This window comes from Balaenoptera acutorostrata, chromosome 3 (genome assembly GCF_949987535.1).
Source record: "Balaenoptera acutorostrata chromosome 3, mBalAcu1.1, whole genome shotgun sequence".
Lineage (NCBI taxonomy): Eukaryota > Metazoa > Chordata > Mammalia > Artiodactyla > Balaenopteridae > Balaenoptera > Balaenoptera acutorostrata.
The window spans coordinates 165,748,578-165,767,939 of NC_080066.1; the positions used below are offsets into that span (position 1 = coordinate 165,748,578).

A 19,362-nucleotide genomic window follows, 5' to 3' on the forward strand; every position below is an offset into this window, starting at 1 on the left:
GAATTTGGAGGGAATAAACTGCATACAGGGAGTAAACTACATACTTCTTAGCCTGTTTCATATGATATAGTAGCTTGGAGCATGGTTTGAGTCCTAAGCAATTTATATTGATCAAGATAGTGTAATGGTTGACTCAGAAGCCAGACTGCCTAGGTTCAGACCCGAAATCTGTCACACAGTAGTTGTGTAATCTTGGGGAAATTACATGCTTTACCTCTTTGTGCTTCATCTATAAAGTGGGTATAATGATAGTACCTCTCATAGGATTGTTGTAAGGATTAAGTGAATTTGTTTCTACAAAGTGCTTAGAACAGTGCCAGTATTCAGTAAGTTAGCATTTGACTACAAGTGAAGAAGCAGGCACAGTTAGCAGTATTCAGTAAGTTAGCATTTGACTATAAGTGAAGAAGCCCAACTCAAGCTGGCTTAAGCTAAAATAGGATTTTTTGAGTTCATGTACAAAATAGGCTAGGGAGGGTAGAGCTTCAAACATGGTTAGATCCCGATACTCAGACGATGTTACCAGGGATCTCATTTGGTCTTGGTTACACTTTCCTCTGTGTAGGCTTCGTTCTCAGACAGGTTCCCATTGTGTTGTGCAAGATGGCCACTAGTAGTGCCAGGCTTATGTATGTTCTAGGAATTTCCTAATAGTTCCAGTAAAAGTCCCATGATTATGTCTCATTGGCTGGGCTTGGGTCACATAGTCATTCCTGATTCAGTCAACATTGCTGGCCAGTTTGGGGTGATATGCCCACCTCTGAGCAGTGGGATCCACTTGAACCAGCTGGGCTAAGAGAGGGGGGGAGTGGTTCCCCAAGCAGGTTGAGGTCCTGTTTCCAGATAAAGGGGCATTGGATTCTGGGCAGGCAAAAAGTCAACACTTTTTTCCCTCTGGAGAAATAAGGTTTGCTTGAGAGTTTGTTGGTTAGTTTGCTCTTTTTATGTTTAGTCTCTCTCTCCAGGCGAAAACGATGCTAATTTCATGACTGTCTTCATTACCAGCTCAAGTGGTATCACCTTGACTTCTCTTGTCCTAAATAAGTTAATTTTTTTCCTTCTTGCTCTCTGGCCTGTGATGTAGAAGGAGCTTCTTGGGTATTCTGATCTCAGATTGTTGTTTGTTTTAGTCTGTTCTGGCAGGCTTTGTTCTCTGATCCTGGATTTTAGTTCTACTATCTCGATATCTCTTTTTCTGTTTTCAAACATCATATTTCTTCCAGACTTTGTGTCTTCCCCACACCTTTATAGCTTATAAAAGCCCACCTGATAGCAGACTGGCCATTTTACCCACTTAAAACATGTCTTGGGATACACTATATTTTGCATGTTAAATTCCATTAAACTGTAACTCAGCCTTCCTATCTTGCAGGTTACCCCTCAAAACACAATCACTTTTTCAGGAGAGAAGTTATTTTGTGATAAAGTATATATCTAGTTTTCTGACAGCCTATCTGGTCTGAAACATGAGACACTGACTTTAGGGAACATAGTGAGTTTTCCATCACTAGAGGTGCTTTTAAATATAAGATGTTTAGGGACTTCCCTGATGGCTCAGTGGTTAAGAATCCACCTGCCAATGCAGGGGACACGGGTTCGAGCCCTGGTTGGGGAAGATCCCACATGCTGCAGAGCACCTAACCCCGTGGGCTACAACTCCTGAGCCTGCGCTCTAGAGCCCACGGGCCACAACTACTGAAGCCCGGGTGCCTAGAGTCCATGCTCCACAACAAGAGAAGCCACCACAGTGAGAAGCCCACGCACCGCAACAAAGAGTAGCCCCTGCTCGCTGCAACTAGAGAAAGCCCATGGGCAGCAACGAAGACTCAACACAGCCATGAATGAATAAATGAATGAATAAATGAATAAATAAATAAATTTATGAATATAAGATGTCTAGATAGAATCCAAGCAAGAGGGTAAGTGGGTTGGACTAGATGAACCTTAAGACATCTTGAATCATTAAGTTCTGATTCTGACATTTTTATATGCTTATATATAATAATATTACACCGTATAATTTATAATTTACCAAATTACTTTGTGAGAGGATTACTTAAAATTATTTTTAAGGACAGACCAGCCTATGATTAACTGAAATAGTTAATCATATGTATCAACTGAAAATCTAGTTTTGTTCTATCTCAAAATCATTTAAAAACCAGTAGGTCAGTGATTTACTGAATAAAGTCAGTATATATCAAATAACATAATTAATGCGTTTATCATTTTATCCAGTGAAACTTAAGCCTCAAGGCACAACTGTTTTGAAAATTACTTATTTTCTTAAAAGAGAAAGCCTTTTACCTATGGCCGCCGAATTTTTGTGTGATATATCATTGCTGGTTGGTAATATGAATAAAATTTTAAACAATTTTGGTAAAGATAAATTTATTATTTTTTTATGTGTTCAGTAGTGTCTTTGTGAAAGTTGTGTTTCATTTATCCTAATTCATGTTTTTTTGTTAAAAGTCAGAGCAACCTCTGTCCTTCCCAGATATGGTCCACCCTGCCTATTTAAAGGACACTTGAGCACCAAAAGTAATGGTAAGTGAGGTACTTAAAATGGTAAAAGATTGCTAAAAGACTGACCAAGTGTGTTTCCTTTATTTGTAAGTTATATAACATGATGAAAACATACTTCATTTAATCAATATTTGAACTTCATATTATCAATTATAATTACATATTATAGGAATTCTTGAGATTAGAGAATTTAGGAGCCCATCATGCCCTGGGTGTGGACCTCACTACCTCATGCTCCCTGCTGCAGCTCCAGCCCAGCTCTTCTCTTTGCTGGCTGACCACCCTGGCTGAAGGCATGCCTTCCTTGTTAAAATGGTGATCAGCAGATTGTTAAAGACACAGCACTGAAAAGGAAAAGCTGTGCAGAGGAAAAGAGCCCTTGAAAAATGCATTTTGTATCAGGAGCAAACACTTACCCAACTGGGCCTCTTTATCCAATTGGACTTCTAGATCCTATGAAAACGGAATCTGTATTCTGTAGATGTTTTCACGTTTTAAAGCCTTTAAAGTAAATTTTAATGTACATTTAAAGTATTTTTATAATTATAGCTTAAAATGTTTAAGCCTGGGTTTTTAGGCAAAATACAAACTGAAAGTCTTTCTTTCCTTATTTACATGAAAAATCCTTTATGCTGATCCTCCAAATGTGAAAGAAGAATTATTTTCCGTTACCTCATTTATTTCTTTGTAATAAAGCATATATACACATAGAGCCAGAATCATAAACTTTGAAAATCCATTTTTAAATAAAAATTTTGAACTAGTTTTAAAAGATACATGCAGGATGAAGAACAATATGTCGTATACTAACTTTTTTTTAAAGAATATATGTGCAGAGCTGGTATAGGAATAGTGATTGTAAGTATGAGGTTGCCTTGGTTCACATCTAAACTGCATCCTTTATCAGCTGTGTGACCTTGAAGACCTTACTCACATTTCTCTGCCTCAGTTTCCATGTCTATTAAATGGTGATAATAATGACTAAATGAGTTTTTACAGGTAAAGAGCTTATAGCAATATATGCATGGTACCTATTCAATAAATGTTTTTAGTAGTAGTTGTAGTATTAGTGTCAAGATTGTCATTATTGTATATACTTTTATTATGTATAGAATTTCCTCGGAAGGATACATTAAAAAAGTAGCAGAGTATACTTCTGGGAGAGGAGACTAGGGGTCAGGGCAGGAAATTCACTTATTTTTCAATGTCTCCATGCCACTTTACCTATAATTTTTAACTACATGCATGTATTACTTCTCAAAAACTTTTTAATATTTAAAAAAGTTATGCCTACATTCACATTTTATACATTTATACTCATATATACATGCTTAATTCTAAGATTTCTTTTAACAGTTTAGATGAGGTCAAGAAGTTTAATGTCATCCAATTTCTTTGTAATTATACTTGTCTTAAGATAGTCCTAATACTTCAAAAAGAATGCAGTAAACCGATTTGTAGGTCTCGTTTTCAGATATAAAATTAGAAGTTTGCATCTCAGAATAGAATCTTTGCCTAGAGTTTCAGAGTTTGGGATTTGTTTAATTTCCCAGACTCCATGTATTCAAGTGTTAACAATGGTAACATTATTTTATCATCAGGCAAGCAGCTAAACATTTTTAGTTATGAGATTGAGAGCTGTCGATAAGAAATAGTTTTGTAGATGTAATGGTAGATTATATTTCTCAATCTCTTCCCAAAACTCTCAGGCTTGTAAAACTTATTCCTAGAGAGGTTTGAACCCAAAGTAGTGAATAGCTCATCAGTTATCAGTGCAAGGTGACAGCTAGGACATATTCAGCATCACAGATATAATGTCAGTATCTCCATGGTTAAACTTCAGAACATTTTATAAAAAGGAGCTTAATAATCAGTAACTTGTTTATCTCATGATGACTTTTATATTAATTTTAAATATATAATGATTAAATATGTTTTAATTTTTAGCTTTTTGCACTGACTCCTCCTCTCTCAGACTAAGTACCCTCCAACTGGTCAAGAATCACATGGCTGTTCACTATAATAAAATCCTTTCAGCCAAAGGTAAAAACGTGCAAATGTTAACTTTCTGTACCCAATTTAAACCCTTCTCAGCTTCACTTCTAATTAGTGTAAATCTGTAGCAAAAATGAATGCATTATATACCCATGGGTTTGTGTTTGGTGTAGTAAGATACCAACCACAGACTCTATATACCTAGCAAATTCGGAATGCCATTTTTATTAACTGTATTTGAATGTGATATCTATGTTGTTTCATTTTACCTGTTATTCCTAATATATTTTTGCGATTAGATGCTGATCTTAATATAACAAAAGTTTATGATCTTCTCTTTTGTTTTCAAATTTGTTTGAAAGAAGCTACACAGAGAAGATGGTAACTACAGTTTTTTTCCTTTTTGTCAGCTTTATTGAGGTGTAACTTAAATATAATAAAATGCACTAATTTTAAGTGTACAGTTGAAATTTTTGAAAAATATATACATTTTTATGATCACCACTACAGTCATGCTATAAAAGAAGGATGGGCTAACTACAGCTTGCAGGCCAAGTCATCCTGCCACCTGTTTTTGTACAGCTCCTGAACTAAGAGTGCTATTTATATTTTTAAATGGTTGAAAAAAATCAGAAGAATAATATTTTGTAACATGTGAACGTTACATAAAATTGAAATTCCGTCATCCATAAATAAACGCAGTCACATTCATTCTTTCACACATTGTCTATGGTGGCTTTTACACTAAAAGGCAGAGTTGACTAGGTGTGACAGAGGCTGTATCACCCTGCAAAGCCTGTAGAATTAGCTCTCTGTTCCTTTACAGAGAATGTTCACTGACTCCTGGTATAGAACATTTTCATCATATCAAAAGGTTCTCCCTAGTCCTTTGTAATCACTCTCTTCCCTCCAGTTCCTGGCAACCACTGCTCTCCTTTCTCTCACTATAGTTTTGCCTCTTCTAGAATTTCATATAAATGGAATTATACAATATGTATCATTTTGGGTCTGGCTTATTTCAATTAGTTAACACTTTTGAAACTAATCCATGTTCAGTATTTCTTCCTTGTTATTGCTAAGTAGTATTCCATTTAATGAATATACCACAATTAGTTTATCACTTCACCAGTTGGTGGACATCTGGATTGTATTGACTCACTTTTGGCAATTAGGAATAAAGCTGCTGTAAACAGTCACATAGAATCTTTGAATGTATGTTTCCATTTCACTTGGATAAATTTATTTACTAGGAGTGGAATGGTGGCGTAATATGGTAAGTGTGTGTTTAACTTTATAAGAAACTGCCAGACTGTTTTCCAGAGTGACATTTTTCATTTCCGTCACTTCCACATCCTCACCAACACTTCCTATTGGCAGTCCTAGTGGATATGTAATGGTATCTCATAGGGTTTTAGTTTCTGTTTCCCTAATGTCTAATGATGTTGAGCAACATTTTTTTTCCTTTTTTTTTAAATTGAAATATAGTTGACATACAATAGTGTGTTTCAGGTGTACTGCATAGTGATTTGACATTTGCATACATGATGAAATGATCACCAAGTCTACTAACCACCTGTCCCCATAAAAAGTTAATTGCAATATTATTGACCCTATTCCTTATGCTATGTAGTACTTATCCGTGGCTTATTTATTTTATAAAGGGAGGCTTGTACCTCTTAATCCCCTTTACGCGTTTTGCCCCCCATTCCCAGCTCCCTCCTTTCTGGCAACCACTCGTTTACTCTTTGTATCTGAGTCTTTTCATTTTGTTTGTTCATTTTGTTTTTCGGATTCCACATATAAGTGAGATCATACAGTATTTGTCTTTTTTGTCTGACTTATTTCACTTCTCATAATACCCTCTAGATCCATTCATGTTATAGCAAAAGACAAGATTTCATTTTTTATGGCTGAGTAATATTCCATCGTATATGTATGCCACATCTTCTTTATTCATTCATCTATCAGTAGACACTTAGCTTGCTCCCATATCTTGGCTATTGTGAATAATGCTGCGGTGAACATTGGAGTGCATATAGCTTTTTAATTACTGTTTTTATTTCCTTCAGGTAAATTCCCGGAAGTGGAATTACTGAATCATATAGTAGATCTATTTTTAATTTTTTGAGGAACCTTCATACTGTTTTCCATAGTGATTGTACCAATTTACAGTCCCACCAACAGTGCACAGGGGTTCCCTTTTCATTGAGCAACTTTTCTTGTGCTTATTTGCCATCTGTGTATCTTCTTTGGTGAAATACCTATTTAAATCTTTTGCCCATTTTTAAAAAATGGATTGTTTGTCTTCTTAGTATTAAGTTTTGAGAGTTCTCTTTATATGAATAAGGGTCCTATGTCAGATACATATTTTGCAAATATTTTCTCCCAGTCTGTGACTTGTCTTTTCATTTTCTTAAGTTTTTATTATGAAATAACTTTAGGCTTATAGAAAAGTTGCAAAAAAAGTACAGAATGTCACAGAAACCCTTCACCCAGCTTTCCCTGATGTCAAAATCTTACAAAGCTATAATACAATTATTAAAACCAGGACATTAATATTGACACATTACTATTAAATACAGACCTTATTTGAATTCCACCAGTTTTTCACCAGTGTCTTTTAAATTTTTTTAAATTTTATCATTAGAAGAGCTAAAGTTTTTAAATTTTGGTTCATGTTTTCTGAAGTTTATATTTTAAATGATTAAAAAATCTAAAGAAAAATATTTTGTTATATGTGAAATCAAGTCCAGCTTTTCAAATTTTTAATAGTTTATGCTTTTCATATCCTGTTTAAGAAATCTTTGCCTAATCTTAGGTCATTAAGATTTTCTTGTGTGTTTTCTTCTAGAAGTATAAGTTTTAGCTCCTACATTTAAGTTTATAACCCATTTTGGGTTAGTTTTTTTATATGGTATGATATAAGGATCACTTTTTTGCCTATGGATTTCTAAATATTGAAGTACTATCTGTTGAAGAGATTGTCCTTTCCTTATGGAACTGCCTTGGCACTTTTTAAAAGACAATTGACCATATGCAAGGGTCTGTTTCTGGACTTACTCTTCAGTTCTGTTGATCTGTTTGTCTATTAGAATACCACACTGCCGTCATCACTATAACATTACAGTAAGTCTTGAAATCAGATAATGTAGGTGCGCCAATTTTGCTCTTTTATTTTCTCAAGCTTGTTTTGGGACTCCAGTTACAAGTATGTTAAGTGAGTGATACAGGTAGGTTAAGTCAGTGATGCTCTGCACATTTGTTTTCCAGTCTTTACTCTGTTTCATTTGGAATATTTATATTGCTGTGTTTTCAAGTTCACTAATATTTCCTTCTGCAGTATCTAATGAGCCGTTAATCCCAACCAGTATATTTTTTATCAAAGATACTTTTCATCTCTAGAAGTAGCATAAAAATCAAAACAAGGAAGTGCAAGTTCTGGAACTTCTTGTGATTTTCGCATTTGATATTTATTGTCATTTATAAAAATTAAGAGTATTATTAAACAACTGATTTTTCTCTTTCAGCTGCAGTAGACTGCTCAGTTCCACTAAGCATGAGTGCCAGCATCAAATGTAGGTAATTTTTAACATATTGCCTTTTTAAAAAAAAAATTATGGTAAACTACACATAACCTAAAATTTACCATCTTAACCATTTTTTTTACTTTATTTTTTTTATAAATTTATTTATTTATTCATTTTTGGCTGCGTTGGGTCTTTGTTGCTGCGTGTGGGCTTTCTTTTTAGTTGCAGCGAGTGGGGGCTACTCTTCGTTGCGGTGTGCAGGCCTCTCATTAAGGTGGCTTCTCTTGTTGTGGAGCATGGGCTCTAGGTGCGCAGGCTTCAGTAGTTGTGGCACATGGGCTCAGTAGTTGTGGCTCACAGGCTCTAGAACGCAGGCTCAGTAGTTGTGGCACACGGGCTTAGTAGCTCCACGGCATGTGGGATCTTGCCAGACCAGGGCTCGAACCCATGTCCCCTGCATTGACAGGCTGATTCTCAACCACTGTGCCACCAGGGAAGACCCCATCTTAACCATTTTTAAGTCTACAATTCAGTGTCATTAAGTACATTCATATTGTGGTACAACTATAACCACTATCCATTTCCAGAATTCTTTTCATCTTGCAAAACTGAAACTTCACACCCATAAAACAGTAACTCCCCATTCACCCTGCAACCATCGTTCTATATTCTGTCTCAATGTATTTGACTTCCCTAGGTAACTCATTTAAGTGGAATTATCCAGTGTTTTTCTTTTTGTGATTGACTTATTTCACTTGCACAGTGTCCTTAAGGCTCATCTGTGTTGTAATGTGTCAGAAATCTTCTTGCTTTTTAAGGCTGACTAATATTCCATTGTATGTACTACCATATTTTGTTTATATGTTCATAAGTCAATGAACAGTTGGGTTGTTTCCACCTTTTGGCAATTGTGAATAATCCTTCTATAGACATCGATGTACGAATATTCGTTTGAGACCCTGCTTTCAGTTTTTCTGTGTATATACCCAGAAATGGAATTTCTGGACCATATGGTAATTCTGCTTTTAATCTTATATTCCCAATTTCCAATTTGAGGGTTCCAATTTCTCCACGTCCTCCCCAACACTTGTTCTCTATTTTTTTGATAGTAACCCTCCTAATGGGTATTGACATGCTGTGTTTTGAGGAAGCATTTACTAACTTTTAAAAATCACCCATAAAAGAAGCTTGTATTGTATTTCTCAGTATACGAACTTACAGTTGAGCCCAGGCTCTGCCAGTAAATCACTTTGTAACTTTGGATAAGTTATTTAACTACTCTGGGTTTCATTTTTCCTGTATATAAAAATTTGGATAGTACTGAAAAGCTTGCCAAGGTTTAAGTTCTAGAATTCTGTGATTCTCACTGCCCTCAGCTTGTTAAGATTACTGAATTAGGGACTTCCCTGGTGGTGCAGCGGTTAAGAATCCGCCTGCCAATGCAGGGGACACAGGTTCGATCCCTGGTCCGGGAAGATCCCACGTGCCACCGAGCAACTAAGCCCCTGCGCCACAGCTACTGAGCCTGCACTCTAGAGCCCACAAGCCACAACTACTGAAGCCCGCGTGCCTAGAGCCTGTGCTCCGCAACAAGAGAAGCCACCGCAATGAGAAACCTGCACACTGCCATGAAGAGTAGCCCCCGCTCACCGCAACTAGAGAAAGCCTACATGCAGCAACGAAGATCCAACATAGCCAAAAATAAATAAATAAATAAATAAAATTTTTAAAAAATTACTGAATCATTCATTGAAAATACCATAACTGGCACTTTTCTTCAGATAAATATTATCTACTATTTGCATCCTAATAGCTAACTGATAAACATGGTAGTTATTTGTATCTGAAAAGCTATTGACATATATTATTATAGAATCATGATATATCTCCCCTTTGTATGTACATATATATGGTATGGACATAGAAAAATATTTCTATTTTTAGAAATCTTTACTAAGGAAATAATCCGACCACAAAATTTGAAATTCCTATTTTAAAACGTTCTGAAAGATACCATTTAAGACCTTTTGAGGCCTTTGAGTCCAATCAAGAAATGCATACTTTAAAATAGCCAAAGAGCATGGATATCACAGCCTGTGCTTGTCTTATTGTAATTATATAAATATCAAATATTATAAACTAAGTTTAGTATTTTCTTAAGCTGCTGTTTGAACTTAATTGTTATTTATAGTTTGAGAGAGAATTTCTGCATTAAAAAAAATAACAGCTTCAAGTAGTGCATGCTAAGTGATAAATGAATGAGAGCATAGATAGGAAAATGCCCCTTATGCGCAATCTGGGAAAGATCACAGGCAACGGTTGTTCTCTGCTTGTACATTTTATTAGTGGAACAGGTAGGAACGGATGGGACTTAAGCTGAGCCAGTTGCCACCAGTGAGCACAGTGTCTTTTTTTTTTTTTTTTTTTAATTTATTTTTGGCTGTGTTGGGTCTTCGTTTCTGTGTGAGGGCTTTCTCTAGTTGCGGCAAGCGGGGGCCACTCTTCATCGCGGTGCGCGGGCCTCTCACTGTCGCGGCCTCTCCCGTTGCGGAGCACAGGCTCCAGACGCGCAGGCTCAGTAGTTGTGGCTCACGGGCCTAGTTGCTCTGCAGCATGTGGGATCTTCCCAGACCAGGGCTCGAACCCGTGTCCCCTGCTTTGGCAGGCAGATTCTTAACCACTGCGCCACCAGGGAAGCCCGAGCACAGTGTCTTTATCAGGCCCTGTGCTTGGCGCTTCGTATTCTCCCTCTTCTCTGACCTTTATGTTTGCAACAAGCCTTTGTGTAGGTTCTCATATCTTTGAATGAGTCTTAGGGTTCGAATAATTTTATAGGAAGGGTAAAGGCATTTTAGGCAAGAGTACAGTGTTGAGTATATATTTTTAAAGACCAATTTCACCATAGCACACAAGCTATATGGACTAGTCATTTTATGTCTTTCCCTCCTCTTTTGTAAAATGAAAGATAATCTCTAAGGATCCTTCCAGTTTTTTAATTTCTATGCTTTATATTTCTTCTTCTGTATCGTATTAGTAACTTTTTATAGCACAGAAAACTGGTTCAATATTTATAGGCTTTCAAAATCTGAATCATTTGAATTAAGGTGGTTTTACCCAGTTGACATTAGATCAAATAATCCTCTTTAACTAGGCTCTAAATAGGAAAGTTTTGCTAAATTTTCATACTGAACAAGTTCCTGAACAGTAGATGTATAAAATAAGATTATCTCTTTTTTTATTCAGGTTGTGTAATTAAAAAGCCTGAATGTATGTATTAATCCTCTTACTGAACCAAATTCACCAATTTAAAATCCAAATTCACCAATTTAAAATAATCAGGCATTTTGCATATTTTGTTTAGTACACTAGAGTTTATTCAGTGATTAATTCAGCAAATATTTATTGGACACCTACTGTTTGCCTTTATAGAGCTTACATTCCAGTTGAAGGAGACAAACAATAAGCAAATGCAAAGAAATAAGTAAATATAGACTATATCAGATGGTGATAAGTGCAATGAAAAAGAATGAAGCAGGATAAGGGAGATTAGGACTTTGGAGAAGAAGGCCTCACTGATAAGGTGAGCAGAGACCTGAAAGAAATAAGGGAGAAGCAGGTGGGTAAAGGAGGGAAGAGCAATCAAGATGGAGAAAACAGCACGTACAAAAGCCTTGACATGGCATTATGATCAGTGTATCCAGGAGAACAACAAGAAGAGCTGTATAGCTGGTGTGAAATAAGCCAGCTGAAGAGTGACAAGCAATGAGGTCAATGAGATGGGACAAAGAGATGCAGACCACATAGGGCTATGACTATTTGCAAGCACTTTGGCTTTCACTCTAAATGAAATTGGAAGCCATTGGAGGGTCTTGAGTAGAGGAGAAGGAACAGAGCCAGTTTAACTTTAAAAGCATCTTTCTGGCTGGTGAGTTAAGAATAGTCTATAAGGGGCAGTGGTAGAAGCAGAATGACTAGTTAGGAGACAGTAATTCAGATGAGAAATAATGGTGACTTGGACCAAAGTGCCTGTAAGTAGAGGGAATGTGAAATGGCTGGATTCTGGAAATATTTCTGATGTGTGTCAACAGTATGTACTGATGGACTGGATGTAGATAGAATATGAGAGAAAAAGAAGAGTGAGTCAAAGATGACTGCCAAAACTTAGAGTCCGTCAACTAAAATGACAGTTATAATTTACTGAAATGAGGAATATGATAGGAAGATATTTAAGGGAGGAAGTGAATCAAGAGTTAAGTCTTGGTCATTGTAAGTTCAAAATAAATACCTATTAGAAATCCAAGTGGAGATGCTGAGGAGGCAGTTGGAATACAAAGTCTGGAGTTCAGGCGAGAGTTCCAGGATGGAGATAAAAATTCAGAAATTGATGGCATATAAGTTGTATTTAAAGAATTACTCCAATTTTTTGTTTTTAGAATTTAGACTTAGCTAGTGCTTATTTATCCCATGATATTTTCTGCTTTCAGTCAGTTGAGACGGGAGTTTTTCTTTTTGGCCACGTAAATGAAGAAAATTGTGATGGCTAGAAGAATTGCAAAGATTGTAATCACCAAACCAAAGTGTAATTAATAATCATTACTTTGTGTGTTACAAAGCTGATGCTCATTATAATCAGTATGAACTAACTTAGAAACAGGCTTTAAAGACATATTTTAAAAAAGAAATAGGGCTTCCCTGGTGGCGCAGTGGTTGAGAATCTGCCTGCCAATGCAGGGGACACGGGTTCGAGCCCTGGTCTGGGAGGATCCCACATGCTGCGGAGCAACTGGGCCCGTGAGCCACAACTACTGAGCCTGCGCGTCTGGAGCCTGTGCTCTGCAACGGGAGGCCGCGATGGTGAGAGGCCCGCGTACCGCGATGAAGAGTGGGTGGCCCCCGCTTGCCGCAACTAGAGAAAGCCCTTGCACAGAAACGAAGACCCAACACAGCCAAAAATAAATTAAATAAAAAAATTTAAAAAAAAAAAAAAAGAAATAAATCTGTGGTTTTGAGTCATCTCTGTTTTTATAAGATATACTCTTCTGTCATAGCAGACAACTGACTTGATAATTTGTCTTTATCAAAACTAGAATATCTCTATATACTTTGTTGAATTGTCTAAAAAAATGCCATATTCTAAGGCATTAGAAAGGCTTTATTTTTTATAGGTTTTATTGACAAATAATTTTCATACCATAAAATTCATGGATTTTTACTAAGCTTACAGAATTGTGCAATCATCACTACAAACCAGTTTCAGAATATTATCCTCACCTTAAGAAGATCCCCAAAATGATAGCTTTGCAGCTGCTTCCTCATCCCACTCCTAGCCTTGGAAGCCACTAATCTGCTTTCTTTCTGTATACATTTGCCTTTTCTGGACATTTTATATAAATGGAGTCATATATGTGTTTTTTTGCATTAGACTTTTACTTAGAATAATGTTTTTGAGATTAACCTATGTGGTAACCTAAATTAGTACTTTGTTCCTTTTTAATTTTTAAATAGTATTCTGTTGTATGGATAATGCCACATTTTGTCTATCAATTGACTGACACTTGCACTGTTTCTGTTTTTGACGATTATGAATAGTGCGCTATGAACATTCATGTACAAGTCTTTCGTGTGAATATGAATTTTCATTTCTCTTGGGTATACACCTGAGAATGGAATTGCTAGGTCATATGGTAAAATTATATTTAACTTTTTAAGAAACTGCCAAACTGTTTTCTAAAGTGGCCGTACCATTTTATATTCTCGCCTCCAACATAATTAGGATTTCAGTTACTCCATATCCTTGGTAACCTGTTATTGACTCCTTTTTTGATTATAGCCATTCTAGTGGGTGTGAAGTGGTGTCTCATTATGATTTTAATTTACATTTCCCTCATGATTAAGGATGTAAAGCATTTTTTCATAAGCTTATTGGCCATTTATATATCTTTAGTAAGTGTCTTTTCAAACCTTTTGCCACTTTTTTTCCCCCCTAAATCAGGATGATTTGAAACTTGAAATTATCTTGTCCATTAAGTTGATATAGATTCCAATTAAAAAGTATATGTTAAATTTTAAATTTTACATGAAAATACAAGTCATTTTACTTATGGTTAGCCTTCTTTTTAACTCTAAAACTTGACTAGCTTTCATTTTGCCATTTTCAGTCTTTGATAATGACTCAATACCTGACTTAACGCACACTAAAATGTGAAACCCCCTTTTTCGTTTGTATTTTCAAATGACTAGCAGTTAAGAAAAATGGAAATAAGTTATCCTAATTAAAAATAATGTTTTAAAATTTAGTGTCATTTTTTTGACTCATATAAAGCTTAAATTTTTATAGCATATGGTATTGACAATAATATTTCATTTGCAGGGGAGTATATGGATTAATTCAAACTCTGCATTTGGTGATTACAGTTGGAGACAACATGGTCAAGCATTTCTAACCTTTATATGTCTATATCTGCTAGGAATTGCTCCCTTGAGCCCTTAGGTTTAATCAATTTGTCATATCTTGTTTGTGCTCTTTAAATAGTCAATCCATTTGAAGTTTCTATAAATTAAATATTTGTTATCTTTATACAGAAAAGTATATGGATTTTTATTTACATATCAGTAGTATAAACATTTTTAGCAAGAAAAAAGTGCCCTTGGGGCTTCCCTGGTGGCGCAGTGGTTGAGAATCTGCCTGCCGATGCAGGGGACATGGGTTCGAGCCCTGGTCTGGGAAGATCCCACATGCCGCGGAGCAACTAGGCCCGTGAGCCACAATTACTGAGCCTGCGTGTCTGGAGCCTGTGCTCCGCAACAAGAGAGGGTGCGATAGTGAGAGGCCCGCGCACCGCGATGAAGAGTGGCCCCCGCTTGCCACAACTAGAGAAAGCCCTCACACAGAAACAAAGACCCAACACAGCCATAAATAAATAAATAAATAAAATTTAAAAAGACTTACTCTTTCAAAAAAAAAAGAAAAAAGTGCCCTTTACTAGTCGTCTAACACCAAAAAATTAATTTTTCTATTTTATTCTGTATTTCAAAAGATCTTTTTCCCCTCAGATGCAGACCAACAACGAAGAGAGAAACTCAAAAAGGAATTAGCACGGTGTGAAAGGGAATTGAAATTAACTAAAACTGCAGTGCAATCCAATTCTAAAAGTAATTCCAAGTCATTACTTAACACTCTACAAAAGGTAAGATAGTATTTTTACCTTTTAAAAGTAAATGTTTCTAAGATACTTCATTGGTGGTGCAACCTGACTTTTTGATAATGTTTACTATAGTTCAGAATTGGTAAGCTTCCCTGTAAATAGCCAAATAGTAAATATTTTAGGCTTTCCAGGCCACACAGTCTCTGTCACAACTATTGTGCCATTGGAAAGCAGCCATAGACTGAACGTAAATGAATGGATGTAGCTTTGGTCCAGTAAAACTTTATTAACAAATAAGGTGGTGGGCCAGATTTGACCTGTAGGCTATAGTTTGCTGACCCCTGCTTTAGGTTTTTTGTGATACCCTTTATCATCTGATTAAGGGAATTCTTTTCGATTCCTAGTTTGCTAAGAGGATTTTTTTATTTTCTCATGAATGTGTGTTAATTTTATCAAATTCTTTTTCTGCATTTTTTGAAATGATGGTACAATTTTTCTTTTTAATCTATTCAAATGTAGTGAATTATAATCGAGTTTCTAATGTTAAATCAACTTTGCATCCCTAGTATAAACACAGGTTTGTCATGATGTAATTCCTTTTTTAATACATTACCAGATACAGTTGCTAATGTTTTGTTTAGGGTTTTAGCATCTATGTCCATTATTGATATTGGCCTGTCATTTTCCCTTTTTTCTGCTATGTCAGGTTTTGCTAGCCTCATAAAATAAACTGGGTGCTCTTTCCTCTTTTTCCATGCTCTAGAGTAGTTTATGTAAGTTTGGAATTATTTGTTCCTTTAAGTTGATGGAACTCAGCATTAAAATTATTTGGACCTAGAGTTTTATTTGTGAGAAGATTTTTGACTGCAATTTTTGAAATCATTATAGAACTATTTTCATAAGTTGTACATATGTAGAAAGTTGTCCATTTCATCTAAATTTTCAAATTCTTGGCATAGACTTGTTTGTAATATCTCTTAAATCATTTCATAATCTCTCTTGAATATGTATTAGTTCCTCTTTTTATCCTAATGTTGTTTATTTGTGCCTTCATTCTTCTTTTCTTTATTATTCTCACCAGAGATTTGTCAGTTTTATTAATCTTTTTAAGGGCACATCTTTTACTCCGTTGATCCTCTCTGTTGTACTTTGTTTTCTAGTTGGGTAATGTTCATGCTTTATTTTCCTCTTTTGGCTTTCTTTGAGTTTATGTTACAGTACTTTCTTCTACTTTTGTTTAGTTTATTTTCAGCCTCACTTCTTTCATAGTATGAACATTTTTAAGGCTATATATTTTCCTTCAAGTGCTGCTTTAGCTGCATTCCACAAGTTTTGATACATGGTATTTTTATTATGGTTCAGTTCAAAGTATTTTACAGTTTCCATTATAATTTATTCTTTAACTCAAGTGTCTTTTAGAAGTGTTTCTTAATCTCTATTTTTTTTCCTGGTTTTCTCTTTGTTACAGATTTCTAGCCTAATTGTATTTTGATCAGGGAACATCTGTATGATATCCATTTCTTGAAATTTGTTGAGGCTTGTTTTATGGCCCAGTAGGTGGACAGTTTTTTTTTTTCTTTTATTTGTTTGGACAATTTTTTTTAATGTACTATGTCATATGTGTTTCAAAAGAAAATATATTCTGTAGCTGTATGCAGTATTTAATATATAGTGTATGCATTAGATTAAGTTTTATATCTTTTAGATGTCCAAATCTTACTGATCTTTTTGTCTAATTAGTCTTTTATTAAGAGAAATCTTTCACATGATTATGTATTTAGCTATTTCTCCAAGAATTAGTACTAGCAATTTTTGTTTTATATGTTTTGAGTCTATATTATTATATACATACAGACTTAGAGATGATATATTTTCTTGGTGAATCTAACCTATTGTCACTGTGGTTCGAACTTCTTTGCCTTGATGCTTTTTATATTAAAGTGTTTTCTGATAGTGATATAGTTAAACCAGCTTTCATTTCATTAGTATGCCTTTGGTATATCTTTTTCCATTTTTTAATCCTAATATTTTAGATGGGTTTTAGGTGGGTCAGATTATTCACTCTGATAATCTTTGCCTTTTAAAGTGGAGCATTTAATATGTTTTTATTTATTCTTTCTCCTTGTGTACTTTCTATTTGACCCACAGTAGTAGGCAGGATTCTAAGCCCCACAGTGATCCCCACCCTTAAACAATCCCCTCGTCTTGAGTGTAGACAGTACCTGTAACTTGCTTCTAACCCATGGGATGTGGCAAAGGTGATGGACTATCACTTCTGTAATTGTTATGTGGCAAAGTGAAGGGAATTTCCCCCTGTAAATTGAGAGAAAGGAAAAATAGGTCTGGGAGTAATTTCTGCAGTGGGTGCTGTTCCCCTCCCCTAGCCATGCCAAAGAAACAAGGGAAGGGGGACATTTTCTCAGGATTCTTCCTGCTCTTCACTGAGAGCTTTTGGTGGAAAAGCTCTTTCCTAGAGGAAAAGCCTGCAAGAGGGTACTAACTCCCCAAGTCTCAGAGGCTTCACACTCTTACACTAGTCCACACTCAGTCCTTAGCAATTAGCTAAAAACTTCTAGCATAATCTTCTTACCAGTTTATATGTCATTCAGCAGCATCTGTCCCAAATAAGCAAATGCTTAGGTCCCGTTTCTCCCTGCAGGTACCTATATCACTGTGGATTTTAGGTTAGTTGTGACCTTAGTTCTCTCAATAGTTCAAGAAAAATCATTAATTTGCTGTTTGTCCAGCTTTTTTCTTATTATAATGGTGAGAGCTATGCTCTTTCCATTTCTCTCCATCTGTCAGCTGAAACTGGAAGTCTTTTTGTGTGTGTGATGGTCTCTTTTTAAACTTTTTAATTTTGAAAATTTTAGCATCTATAAAAATTGAGTGGTATAATGAACCCACGTGTTCTTGTCCCCCAAGTGCAACGATGATCAATTCAGGGCCAGACTTATTTCATATATATCCTCACTCACTACCCCCATCCCAGATTATTTTGATGCAAATACCAGATATATAATTTTATCTATAAATATTTCTGTATATATCTAAAAGATAGACCACCATACCATTATTATGCCTTAAAAATTAATAATTCCTTAATATCATCAAATATCCACTGTTCACATTTCCCCATTATCTCTCTTTTTTTTTTTTTAAGTTTGTTAGAATTGGAATCTAAATAATTTCAACTAATTGATACATTTCTTTTAATCTATAATTTCTCTTTCCCCCACCTTTTTATCCCCCTACAATTTATGTGTTGGAAAAAAATTGAGTCATTTGTCTTGGCTTAAGGTTTTTGTGGACCATCTGGGTAATGCAAATTTAGGCTGCAAGCTTGTGTGGAAGCAGCGTATGATTTCGCATTCTCAAAGGCCACTGTTCTGTCAGTGCCAGTGTTCAAGATGGGCAAGTTTCTTTGTAAGTCATCTAATTAGAGGGTAGCCGTTGAGAGGATCCCAGATTCATGAGCATGGTCTCCTAGACTGTCTAGATTAGGCCCTGAGCTTTGTTTTCTGTCCCCTAGCAACTGTGATATGGAAAAACTATTGCCTGTTGGTGAAAGCCGTTTCATTTTTGACTCCAGCTCTTTCCATTGTACATGAAGGTGTGACATATCAGTAGGCAGGGGTAAAGACTAAGGGCATTTGTGAATTAAGAGTGAACCTGGGTCCTTTTTCTCTGAGAAGTGTGGCAGAGCCATAGACCAGTTTTTAGTTGGGAAGTTATGTCATCATATTGACACTTTACAAAGACTACACTGGCAGCAGGCAAAGGGCAGACTAATTGTGTGACAATTGCAGTATGGGGAAGAAATGATTAAGATATGATCTGTAAGACAGCAGAAGGAGCACAAGGAATATATATTTAGGAGACATTTAGAAAGTAGAATCCCCAGGACTTGGTGACTGATCAGATGATATGAAGGGCAAGAGGCAGGAATTAAAGAGGTTTCCAGGTTGCTGGCTTGGGCAACTGGGAGAATGGTGATCATTCACTGAAGTAATGACAGCAGGACGAAGTGCAGTTTTTTCTTCGGGAGGCAGATAACGTAAAGTATGAGTTTACTTGTTCGGACCTGCTTAATTTGAGATGCCTTTGGAACATCTAATATATTCAGTAGAGAGCTGGATGTAAGTATCTGTGTCAGGAGAGAGGTCTGG

At 35.8% G+C, this 19,362-nt stretch overlaps 1 protein-coding gene across 4 annotated transcripts in view; it reads left to right on the plus strand.

Moving 5' to 3' along the window:
* The window catches only part of SPATA7 (spermatogenesis associated 7), a 34,827-nt gene that overhangs the window by 2,100 nt on the left and 13,365 nt on the right, over positions 1-19,362 (plus strand). The window contains exons 2-5 of one of the 4 annotated variants that reach the window (XM_007188716.2): positions 2,473-2,547; positions 4,474-4,569; positions 8,049-8,096; positions 15,102-15,235. In XM_007188716.2, the coding sequence (XP_007188778.2) occupies positions 2,473-2,547; positions 4,474-4,569; positions 8,049-8,096; positions 15,102-15,235 (353 nt within the window). The remainder of the gene's footprint in view (positions 1-2,472; positions 2,548-4,473; positions 4,570-8,048; positions 8,097-15,101; positions 15,236-19,362) is intronic. The other 3 variants (XM_057544196.1, XM_007188717.2, XM_057544197.1) reach the window with 3 other exon arrangements.